The following is a 12,593-nucleotide window of genomic DNA, read 5'->3' as shown; positions in this document are numbered from 1 at the left end:
ACAATCAGAAAATTCTTCCTTCCTACAGTGTCCTCAGCTTACTCCACATTTAAATTCAACTGGAAGAGGATTAAAAGGAATGAAAACGTTTTGTGGTTGAAGTTGCCATGACAGATGCAGGTCCATCTTGCCTTTAACACACTTGAGGTGAAAAAGTCCACATCTACTCAGATGGTGAAGTGGGCGCAGGACTCAAAACAGAAACTCCCAGCGGCTCTTTTCTCAGACAATTTTGGTGGCACGCAGTTGAGGATCTGAGGGCTAGATAACTGCGTATTTAACTTACAAGGGAAAAAGAAACATGTCTTAAGAAAACAAGCATTTAAAAGAAAGTGCTGAGGCTGCTCATGAAATGATATTAAGCCACAAAAATGGATCAGGACACAAAATAATATATATATATATATATATATATATATATAGTATATTTACTTCATTGTATACCTGTTACCGAAGGAAATTATAGAAAAATATACACCAAAATATTAAATATTAATTAATATTAAATAATAGTAATATTATTACTGCTGTCTCTGGCAGTAAGTATGCTTATGGATGACTTTAACTTTTCTTCATGTATTTCTACAGTGAGTATGTCTTACTATTATATTTTTATAACATGTACTTACTGTGCATATTAAAATAAATAAATATGTATGTATATATAAAATTCTATGTATACATGTGTAGAATTACTTACATATTTAAATATGAAAATTTAGGCAGATGTGAGAACCCCAGGTCCCCTTCCTCTGTCTGCAGACGTCCTGTCACCCTCTTAGCTGGGACACTGTGTCACCCGTGCAGTAAGAGGATGGAGATCCTGCTTCTCCTCTCTCACCCCACCCTGTCCCAGCCCAGTGCTACCAGCGGACATAAATGAAGGCAGCATCCTGGAACACCTTCCAGCAGACAGGCTGCATCCTCGCTCCGGGGGCTTCTGCAGCCCCCTGTCCCCAAGTCACTCCTTGGGGAACTTGGCCGGGCCACCTGGCCAAATGCGTGGACTGGGCTCCAACCACATGACATCAGTCTGGCGGGCTCCCCTCTCACTGGCTCCCTCCCCTTCCCTCCCACCCTGAAACCTGATCCAGCTGAAGCACTGATTGCAGGAAAACTTGGCAGCTTCCCAGCCCTGGTGGCCCGGGCAGTGGGAGGCTGCAGCCTCGGAAGGTGCGGGGAGCAGCCAGCCCAGAGAGGCAGGCTGGAGGGGACATGCGGCTGGCAGAGAGTGAGCCGGCTGGTCCTCAGCAGGGCTCACCCTGAAGGCTACTCAGAGGCACCCCCGCCCGGCGGGAAGCTCGCCATGCTGCCGTGGGCGCCGTGGGCGCTGCTCGCCTTGCTTCTGCCCACGCTCCTGGCGCCGGGAGAAGGTAAGGGGACCGTGGGGAAGCACATGGGACCTGGCTGGTGGCTACGGAGGCTGGGTAGCGGATGCTCGGTTCCTCCAAGAGTTGAGGCAAGGGGGCTTTGGGAGTGGGTGAGGCTGCTGGAGAGTCAGGGATCCTACTACATAGGAGCATGAGAAAATTTTAAGGCACTGGGGTCCAGCTGGCAAGTTGGAGAGGATGAGTACAGGGGAGAACAGGGCTTGCAGCGAGGGGCTCAGAGCAGCAGCCTGCGATGTGGGAAACGCTTAGACAGGCACCAGAGAGGGGCTCCTCTCCTCTTTGCCCTGCCCCCAGACCCATCAGATGGCAGCTGCAAGGGAACTTGGAGCTCATTTGGTCCACCCTTTCTTGTTATAAGTGGGAATGCTGTGGTCCAGAGAGGCGGAGTAATTCACTCAAGGTCACACAGCTCATTAGCAGTCGTGTGGAGGCCAGAACTAACGTGGTCATCTTTCCTCAACTCCACTGCTTTCATTGCACAAGTTGCCTGGGCCTTCCTCTTCTAAGTTCCCTTCCGGGGCTAAACTCCAATAACACCAAACTTCTCTCTGCCTTCCCCCACCCATCCTTTCCTGCCTCCCATGGATACAGGGTGTTTTAGGCACAAAAGGATCTGTTTCCTTTAGCTTCAGACAATGTTCAGTCCCCATTTGGGGAGGTTTTCTTTCCGTCCAGAGCTGAGTTAAAGTTGGGCCTGGGGCACAGTTAGGATGTGCTTAACTGGACAGATCTGAACGGCTGTTGGGCACAAGGCTTTCTTCCCCCTCCGAGCTGTCGCTTAGGGAAACTCAGTGCGACAGGGAGGCCGAGGCTGCAAGTTATGACTGTGGTCTGGGGCTTCGTTGTCTGGGGAGAAGCTCTGCCCCTCCCAGCAATGGCCTTTGGCTCTGAGGCCCGCAGGGCCCGGTCTGGCTCTCTCCAAGCTGGTAAGAGTCCCAGACAACAGGACTGTTGCTGGGCTGTTGCTGGGGTAGTGAAAACACACAGGGACCCGGGTTCAAATCTCACTCCCCTTATTCATAGGACACAGTACTTTCTGAACTTTGGGGGTCTTTGTCTGTAAAGTGGGGACTGTCATGAAAGCCACTGCAGTGGGCTTTTCTGAAACTGAAATGAGCCATATGTTCACTGATAATATTCCAAGACAGACATGCAGTAAACAGCTTCTTGTCTTCCTCTCTCTCTGCTCTTCTCTGTCTTTCTGAGGGAAGCTGGAAGGTTATCGGGGGCAGGTGGGTGAGGGGCGGGGCCAATTTGCTATTCAGGTTGCACAGGTGATGGACACCATCAAAGAGGCAGCTTTGTTTCGAGAATTCAGGCCTGCTGGGCCCAGGGTCTGTCTCACGCTGCCAGCCCCTGATGGCCTCGCAGCCTGTACCCTGGTCCCCCCGCCGCTCCCCTTCCCCGCCCTCTTTTACCACCATGTTTCTGGCATCTTTCAGGAAGCACCCATACTGTTTCCCAGAGGGACCCCTGAGGTGCGGGCGAAATTCCCCCAGAGAGGGGCTGGGCCTCGGAGTTGGGTTGGGCCTCCGGCTCTGGGGACAGTCTGGCTTCTCCTCGCTTCCTACACACCTCGCCCCAGCCCTCTTCCTAACCCCATCAAATTGGCCCACAGAGGAGGCCGGCCCAACCGTCCCCCAGAGCTGGTGGGAGCGTGGAGAGGGGGCGAGGATCTTCTGGGGCTGCAATCTGCAGGACGGAGTGGGGGCGTCTGTTCTCACTGGAGGCCCGCCCCTCCCTCTTTGTCAGTTGCGGGCTGGGGTCAAGAGGATGGCGAGGAGCTGGGCGGGTGCGGAGCTCTGACCTTGGCCGCGGCTCACCCTCGGCAGCCCTCTGGGCTTAGAAACTGTGTGCGCGGGGCTGTGCTTTCCTGCAGACCTCGCACCTCCCGGCGTCACGTCCCAGGGCCAACTTCCCGTTATCTCCCACGGGCCCGCCTCCTCTGGGCAGGTAGCTACTCTCAACCTGTCTCAGTTCTCAGCCTGCTTTAGACCTCGCCTGTCTCATGTCAGCTGCTCTCCCGCCCGGCTGCCCTTCTCATGGAAACGGGCACCTCTGTTCCCCTTTCCAGACAATCCCTTTGGATTTTGGCAGGAATCTCTCCAGACAAATGCTCCAGTGATGAGGATTTCATCCTGTGGGGGTGTGTGGGCATCTGGGGAGGGGGGAACGCTAGGGTTGCTTTCCTTTGAACAGCTTTCAAACCAGGGCAGGAGACGTGGGGAAGGCTCAGGCCCCACCATCCACTTGGAACTGCTCTCCTTCCCAGCCAGGCACGGCAGGGGCCTCCCGGCCCGGAACTCCTCCAGGCCTGCTCTGCTGAGGCTATCAGATCACCTTCTGGCCGACTACAAGAAGGGCGTGCGGCCGGTGCGGGACTGGAGGAAGCCGACCACCGTGTCCATCGACGTCATCGTCTACGCCATCCTCAATGTGGTGAGCGCTCCGCCCTGCTGCCCGGGTGGGAGACCACGTGAGACCAAGTCACCCCTCGGCAGCACAGTGGGCATTCAACTGCCCACAATACCTGTGGTCTGGCACGGCTCAGGACAGCTGCCCAAACCAGAAAACGGCTCACCTGCGTGGCTGCCTCTCCCACGCCCTACAGCCAGTGGGTCACTCCCGGCAGGTGGTTGGTCACACATTGATTCTGCGGTGGGAGCTGCGTGAGGGCTCAGACTGTCCGATCCACTTACGCCCTTGCTGTCTTGCACACATCCCTGGTACATGGCGGGTGTTAACTAAATTGCTGTTGAAGAACGAATGATAAATAAGTCAATTAATCAATTACTGGAGTAGGGTGGGGTGCACTGTCCAGCAGAGGAGGTCGGACACTGGGCAGAGGTAAACAAGAAGGCAGTTGCAGAGATGCTGGGCACTGTGCTGGGGGAGGGTGGGTGAAACTGACCTTGACAGTTTACTACAATGTGGCTGTTTTGGGAAGGGAGATTGGGAATTGGATGGAGGGAGGGAGAGTGATGAATTTTTCACTCTATGTGGTTTTGCACAGCTTGACTTCATACTAAGGCAGGAGAGAGACATCTATCTGGATAGAGAGATGTATAAATGTACAGACATGTATCTATATGATATTGTCACATATGTCTTCTATTATCTTCTGTTATTATATTACGTATGTATATGCAAAATATACCCAACATAATAGGAGGTAATAGGAGATATATATATATAAACATATGAGGATAAAAAAAAGTTGAACTTCTTTCTAGGTGTGTCCTATTAAAGACCAGGTTTTCCAGTTGGCGTCTTTTCCCCGCCCCATTTCATCACTCTTACTTCCCAAGGAAACAGGGACACTGAGCAGCAACTCCTGTTGGGGTTGGTGTGTGCAAGGTGGGCCCCCAGCCCGCAGGGCCACCTGTGCTGAGCACCCTTTCCTTCCACAGGATGAGAAGAATCAGGTACTGACCACCTACATCTGGTACCGGCAGGTGAGCAGACCAGCCCCTCCCCCACCCGCGTTTCCTGGGACCGGACTTACCCTTCCTGGAAAGACTCCATCTCAGAGGAGTCAGGATGGGATGGGACTGGACTCTAGGAGGCCTCGGGGAGGGGAGGGGATGGGACAGAGATGGGAGGGGAGGGAGGAGGAGAGGAAGGGAAAGGTGTAGGGAGAGGAGAGGGGCCAGGCATACTCATGAGACCCAGGATCTCCTGAGTCTGGACTCCTCTAATCTCAGGGGACGGAAGGAAGCTGCAAGATTAGCGGAGGTGAGATCCTCCAAACCCTGCTGGCTTCTGAGGTTTTGCACAGCACCTCAAACAAGTGCTTGCCCCACCTCTGTTGATTAAACACCTCAGTGCCCCGGAGCTCAGAAGGCATCTGCTGGCTTTCAAACGGCTCTGATTGCTAGGAAGTTCTTCCTTCTGTGGAGTCATGTTGGATGACTACCAAATGGGGTGATTGAAACAGGATGAGTCCATCCACCTAGCCTTCCCCTCCTCTGCCAGCTTCTGAGGGGCATCGCTCAGGCACCCGGGTGTGGATGACTCTAAGGTCCTGGTGGCATTTCTGGTTGGAGCTGGGGGGGGGTAGGGCAGGCCAGCAGCGGGGGCTGCAGTCCCCAGCTGGTCCTGCTCCGGCAGCCCCTGAGGCTGTGGGGAAGACAGCAGAGCAGTGGCTGAAGTGGCTGAAGAGAGGGCGGCAGGAGGCGGGGGACAGCTCTTAGAAGTCACACCTGAAGGGGGCTTTGGGGACACAGCTGGCAGATGTGGGTCTCTGTTAAATCCCTTCCCCTACTCACGGCGACATCCACCTCCACCACCAGCGCATGGGACAGGGAGTGGTGCGGAGGAAGAAGCCAGAATGCTGATTCCTCACGTACTGCTCCCTCTCTGCCTTGGAGAGATCGCTTTATACAGAGCACACCTGCCTGAAGCTGGGGACCCAAGAAAGAACAGGCAGCCTGGGGCCCCTTTCCCGAGACATCTGGCCTCAGTCCCACCTCTGGACCTGTAGGATCACTTGTGTGTCCCAGCAGTGAGGCCAGTCGGCTGTGCACCAGCAGCTGTGCTAAGGGACCAGAATTAGAGACACAAACTAGACTCAGGCTCTGCCCACAATGAGCTCACAGACTAGTGGAGGCCACCAACACAAGAGCCACAATTCAAAGCAGCAAGACAACTGTTCCAATGCAGCAAAGTAAGGTACCAGCCTCCAGGGGAGCACAGAGGAGGCACAAAACCCAGCCTGGGGAGTGGGGGTCATGGAAGGATCCTGGAGAAGGAAACAGACAAATGCCTTGGCTAAGTCTGGTAGGACGAGAAACATTCACCTCGATAGAGAAGACAGGATCGCAGGATGGGGAGGGAGCAGGGTCTGCAGCGATGTGGAGGTTTCCACAATGTTTAATTTCATGTGGCTGGAGGGTAGATTGCACGGAGAGCTCGGCAAGAAAAATGAGGCTAGAGAGACAGGTGCAGGTCAGAATATGTAGGCCTTTCTTGCCCGTGAGGTTTAATGTTATCCTGATGGCAACAGGGCACCACATGAAGAATTTTAAGCAAGGGAGTGACACGATCAAATTTACATTTTAGAGCAGTCATGCTGGCAGGATAGTGCAGGATGCATTGATCAAAATTTAGCAATAACCATCTCTACCCTGTGAGGTGCATGCTACATTTGCATATGTGCAGATCAAGACCCAAGAAGCTATTTGTCTAAGATCCCTCAGTTGGTGGCTAGAGGATTTATAACATTTAGAAAAGACTGAATACCTTCCCGGGGAGAGGCTGTGTCTGTTTGTGTCATGTTCGAACACGGATGTGTGAGTACAGAGGTGGGGGGACTACTGAGTGGTCTGGGTACCACTGACGCCCAGATTCTCCCAAGAAGACGCCCACCTGTTGCGTGGGGTTCCGAGCGGTGAAGTTGGCCTGAGTTGCGGACCATACCGCCCAAGACGTAAGGGGTTGCCCGTGACTGTACCTTCTCCTCCCCTAGTTCTGGACTGATGAGTTTCTCCAGTGGAACCCTGAGGACTTTGACAACATCACCAAGTTGTCCATCCCCACGGACAGCATCTGGGTCCCAGACATTCTCATCAATGAGTTGTGAGTGCTGCCATCAGATGCCGGGCAGCCGGGCAGCCGGGCAGGGGGTGGAGGGGTGGGGGTGGGGAGGCGCGGGGGCTGGGGAAGGGAGGGGGCGGGAGACAAGATCCCGGCTGTTGCATCTGAGATGCCCCACCAGACCTGCAGAACTGTAGGTAAAGTTGGCTTGGGCCCAAATTCCCCTTTGTCTTTTTTTTCCTCCTTTCCTTTTCTTTAAAAAACAAACAAACAAACAAATCTCCTCTTTTTCTATGTCTGATGTTGAAACTCTGTCCTTCTTGGCCCAAGGGCCCTCTTCCCCATGAAAAGGCGGCCAGTAAATGAATCCACACTGACTTATGAGAGTCTAATGAGGGGCAGCTGTGTTTTAAAAGGAGCAGGAATATTAGTGAAAGGAATGAAGTGCCAGTGGTGGTGACTGCTCCTGGTCGCAGAGGAGATTTGGGGCCAGGAGACACTCAGACTTTCAAGTCACACAGGTGCCTGACAGGCCACAGATTGCACCCCTGATATCAAATGGGTCCCATCAGCCTTTTTTCCCAATAGCCAAACACTGTCTCATTTGGCTTTGACCAACTTCCCTTTTCCCCATCCTTCAGGCGCCACCGCCTGGGCTCCTGAATCCGAGGGCTGGGAAGATGGCTGGGCAGGCAGGTTGAAGGGGAAGGTGGGGGGGCCAGTTGCCCTCCACCCAGTACCCACTGCATCGCCCAGCTTCAGGGGGTGCCACTCGCATCATTATTCGGGGAGACAGCTGACCCAGAGCCCCAAGCCCTGCATTGCTTGGGCTAGAGGGATTGGGGAGCCCCAGTTTCCTGGGTCTCCAGCTTAAACAGTGACGTAGCTTTCGTCTTGACTTCTCAAGGTTCTGCTTTCCCACCAAGCCTGTCTGTACCAGGCTGGCAACCCTGGGGCCTGAGCTTTGCCCAGCCCGGGGTCAGGGGTGGTGCATGGGGACAGCTGGGCAATCGCCTTACAGCCCGTGGCTTTGGGGTCTGAGGGCACCCGGTCTGCCTTTGTAGCTAGGCTGCCAGGGGAATAAAGGAGAAATGACCTTTACTATTTGGAAAGTGGCCTTGGCAGTGGCAGGTCAGGAGGTAGATAAGAAGCTTGGGAAAACGAAGGCCAGACTAAACTGCCAGGCTGCCCTGCTGCCTGGAACCCCCTGCATTTCTTTCCCTGCTGAGCTGCTCAGAGACCTTCAGATTCCCAGGGCTTGACCTGCTTCTTGAGCCTGCCCCACACCGACCCCTCTTCCCTGGCCAGCGTGGACGTGGGGAAGTCTCCATATATCCCGTACGTGTACGTCCGGCATGACGGGGAGGTCCAGAACTACAAGCCCCTCCAGGTGGTGACCGCCTGTAGCCTCGACATCTACAACTTCCCCTTCGACGTCCAGAACTGCTCGCTGACCTTCACCAGCTGGCTGCACACCAGTGAGTCTGCGGGCTCCAGGAGGCAGAGCACGGGTGGGGGGCCCCCAGGACGCCTGCGGGAGGAGCACACCCTAGGATGCGGTCTCCCGCACCCAGCTTGCTCGCCACTTATTTGTCACTGTTACTGAGCCTCTGTTTCCTCATCCTCCAAACGGCGCTGATACTGTTGCCCTTCCCGCCCCCCTCAGCTGTCCTAAGGATTGAATGTGCCGGTGTGAACTGATGGCAGGATGCGCAATCAGGGACAGTTCTTTCCCAACATCACAGATGGGGACTGGCGTGAAATGTCTTTTAAATCCACTCACTTCTCCACTGACAGCCCCTCCCCTTGATGCAAACCACCCTCATCTCCTGCCCGCGTTGCTGCGAAAGCCACTCCGCTGGTCCCCCTCCAATTCATGCTCCTCACAGCGGCCTGGGAGATCTCATAAAATGCAGACCTGATCATGTCACTCTGCTTAAAACCCTCAGTGGCTTCCCAGCACCCCTGAGACACAATCCAAATCTCTTACCTGGCTGACAGACCCCTGCAAAGTCTGGCCCTGCCCACAGCCACCACTCCAGCCTCACCTGGCATGCGCTTCCCAGCCCAGCTGCCTTCCTCCCTGGACCCCAATGCTCCTTGTTCCTTCTGTTATACACTTGCAGCTTCCTCTTGTAAGCCACCTTGCCCCCTCCTCCTCCCTCCCAGCTCCTGTGCTTAGCATGCACAAGGTACTGGGTTCAATCTCCAGCACCTCCATTAAAAAATAAATGTTAAAGACAGGCAGCTCTCTGAAGGCAGAGGTGAGGAATGCTGACTCTCGCTCACCTCCTAAACGAGAAAGTCCAACAGGAAACCTAGAAATGTGCTTGAAGGGGTGTGGGTGTCTGTATGAGAGACAGAGAGACAGACAGATACAGAGAGAGGAGAGAGTTTCCGAATAAAAGGTTTGTCTTATTCTCTGCGTGTTGCTGTGTTTCCGTCCGAGCCTTCATCTCCCTCACCGCAGCCCCGCTCACAGGTAGGTACAGGGTTGCACTATCACCTCATCTTGTAGCAGAGGAAGCTGAGGCTGAAGGTTAAGGGCTGAGACTTGAGCCATGCCACGTGGGTGCGGCCCCACCATCACAGGGTCTGGCACACTCCCGGCCGAGACTCCAAAGCTGCTTGGTTTCTCCCGTCTCAGTCCAGGACATCAATATCTCCCTGTTGCGGCTGCCGGAAACCGTGAAGTCGGACAGGAGCGTCTTCATGAACCAGGGCGAGTGGGAGCTGCTGGGGGTGCTGACCCGGTTTCAGGAGTTCAGCATAGAAAGCAGCCACCATTATGCGGAAATGAAGTTCTACGTGAGTTGGGTGGGCGTGGGGGCGGATGTGGGTAAAACGATGCAGAAAGTCACACCCAGATAGACTTAAGGAGGCATGTTGGAGGCACCTCCGTGGCCCTTTTCTCAACTCTAGGGTCACACTCATCCCTCAGAACCTCAATGAAGTAGATGGAGAAATTCAACTGAATTGCCCCTTACTTACCCTGAACAGCCCCGAGCCTGAATCCAGAGGCAGAATGTGGGGTGTTTTCAGCTCCTTCTCCGAGCAATCCAGGCTGAAAGCTCCATGAAGCAGGGGGTCTGGGATGGGGTTCACATCCCCAGGCTTCCCCGAGCTCCTCCCTCCATCCCAGGTGGTCATCCGCCGGCGGCCCCTATTCTATGCAGTCAGCCTGCTGCTGCCCAGTATCTTCCTCATGGTCATGGACATCGTGGGCTTCTACCTGCCCCCGGACAGCGGTGAGAGGGTCTCCTTCAAGATCACTCTTCTCCTGGGCTACTCGGTCTTCCTAATCATTGTGTCTGACACGCTGCCGGCCACGGCCATCGGCACGCCCCTCATCGGTAAGACCCTCTCCTGGGGAAGAGCTCAGTGTGGCCGAGGAACTGGCCCTCCCCTACCTCTACCTCCCGTGTGTGTCCCCCACTCCCACCCCGCCCCGGGGTGCACAGGTGTCTACTTCGTCGTGTGCATGGCTCTCCTGGTGATCAGCTTGGCCGAGACCATCCTCATCGTGCGCCTTGTGCACAAGCAAGACCTGCAGCGGCCGGTGCCCGCCTGGCTTCGGCACCTGGTTCTGGAGAGGATCACCCTGCTCCTTTGCCTAGGGGAGCAGTCAGCTTCCCGGAGGCCCCCAGCCCCCTCCCAAGCCGCCAAGATGGATGACTGCTCAGGTGAGAGTGTGACTAGAAGAGTCCCACGTGGAGGGCCCCCTCTGGCCTGGAGGCAGGGACATGGTGGGGAGTCTCCAGAGGGCGTGCCCGGCCAGAGATCCTGGGCCGGGCCTGGGAACTGGGTACCGTCCTGCACACAGTGCCCACGGCAGACTTCAGCCAAAGGCATCAATCAGCCCTTTCCTCACCTTTGCATCTGCTCATCAGCCCAGATGGGGACAGAGACGAGTTAGGCATCCCAGAGCTAAGCATGTTAGGAGCTGAAACCTCTGGGCTCGGAGTGGCCTTTCCTGAGACGGACCCCAAAGTAGATCAAATGGATGCAGTTAATAGGACAACTATGCCCACGCACCACGCAGTTCTTTACTGCAGCCGGGTTCCTATCACTCTCTCCTTGGAATCAGCCAAAGACAGGGTCCTTTTGAATTTCAAACACCTATGAGGCAGAGAGGGCACAGAGGGACACCAAATTCCTCATGCCCCTGCGGAATCTATCAGCATTGTTAGTTTGCTGGTTTATTTCTTGATTACTTTATCAGGTGAAAAATGTGCATTATCACAGGTGATCCTCATGGCAACCCAACAGGATTCCCATTCTCATTTTTCAAACGAGCAAACAGAGGCAGAGGCCAAACAGCTTGCCCTACATCATGGAGCCAGGACCTAGTGAAACCATGATTTGAACCCAGGCCCACCTGACTCTAAGCTGGTGTTTTAAACCCGCCACCTTACTCCATTCCTCTGTGTCCTCCTCCTGGCTGGGGCCAGGCCTTTTACAGAAGACTTTTGGTTGACCTAAGACCACCTCATCATGCGCCCTAATACCCAATCCCACTGCACACTCGGTGAAGGTAGTGATCTCGAGGTGTGTTTTCTGGTCCAGAAGGACTCGCAGTCACGAAGGGGAGGCAGTGAGGTTAATATGATGTAGTGGACAGAGCAGTGGATTTGGAGTCTGATACTGGACTTTGGTGGCCTCACCATTAGCTGTGCCACCCCAGGTTAGTCACTTAACTTCTCTGAGCTTTAGCATCTTCATATGAAGAGTGTGGACAGTAACCACGCTTACTCTGCCTCTCTGTGGGGCCACTGGGAGGCTCAAATGAAATAATGAATATCTCATCGCTGGAGCAAGCCCATGGGTTTAAAAAAATGCATGGGAAGGGTAAACATCAAATTCATGATCTTGGTGACGTGGGGAGGGGTCTACAGGGACCTTCAACCGTATGGGCTTTCTTTATTTGCTTAAGTTGAGTCAAACACGTTAAGTTATTCTCTGTACTCTTTAGGCTTAAAATTGCATGTAAGAAACATTCCTGAGGCCACAGAAACATAAGGGCCAGTGTTCAGGCAATCGTGCTGGGCCTCCCTCCGTTGCCAACACTCTGCCTTTCTTCTAGACATAGGAAACCACTGCAGCCATTTGGGGGGAACCCAGGACTTGGAGAAGACCCCGAGGGGCAGAGGCAGCCCTCCCCCGCCACCTCGGGAGGCCTCCCTGGCGATGCGTGGGCTGCTGCAGGAGCTGACCTCCATCCGGCACTTCCTGGAGAAGCGGGACGAGAGCCGAGAGGTGGCCCGGGACTGGCTGCACGTGGGCTCTGTGCTGGACAAGCTGCTCTTCCGTATCTACCTGCTGGCAGTGCTGGCCTACAGTGTCACCCTGGTCACGCTCTGGTCCATCTGGCAGTACTCCTGAGTGGGCACAGCCCAGCAGGGGTGGGTAACAGCATTGGTTAGAACGGGGATGGGGGCTCAGGGGATGCCAGGGACCTTCTCAAGACACATACACAGTTCCCCAGCTGTTTCCCTTGCCAGTTCATCTCAGCAATCCCAAACCAGGGCCTCAACTCTTCCCCAAAACCTTGGTCCTTACATCCTCCTCCACTCCCGTACTTGCCCATTACAACTTTAAAACATGCTGTCTTAGATCAAGAGCAACCCAAGCATGCCCTGACTTCACTACCTAAGCAATCAAGCCTCA

At 54.6% G+C, this 12,593-nt stretch overlaps 1 protein-coding gene across 1 annotated transcript; it reads left to right on the top strand.

Annotated features, from left to right (window-relative positions):
* Positions 1–1,300: 1,300 nt before the first annotated feature.
* On the top strand, positions 1,301–12,308 carry HTR3A (5-hydroxytryptamine receptor 3A). Its single transcript, XM_006207801.4, has 8 exons — positions 1,301–1,373; positions 3,664–3,830; positions 4,802–4,846; positions 6,859–6,968; positions 8,235–8,404; positions 9,574–9,734; positions 10,069–10,609; positions 12,010–12,308. Exons 1-8 carry the CDS (start codon positions 1,307–1,309, stop codon positions 12,306–12,308), a joined length of 1,560 nt encoding a protein of 519 aa, XP_006207863.1. The 5' UTR covers positions 1,301–1,306.
* Positions 12,309–12,593: the final 285 nt, after the last annotated feature.

The sequence above is a fragment of the Vicugna pacos genome, chromosome 33, assembly GCF_048564905.1.
Source record: "Vicugna pacos chromosome 33, VicPac4, whole genome shotgun sequence".
In the NCBI taxonomy this organism is placed as follows: Eukaryota; Metazoa; Chordata; class Mammalia; order Artiodactyla; family Camelidae; genus Vicugna; species Vicugna pacos.
This window is presented reverse-complemented; position numbering and strand designations above follow the sequence as displayed.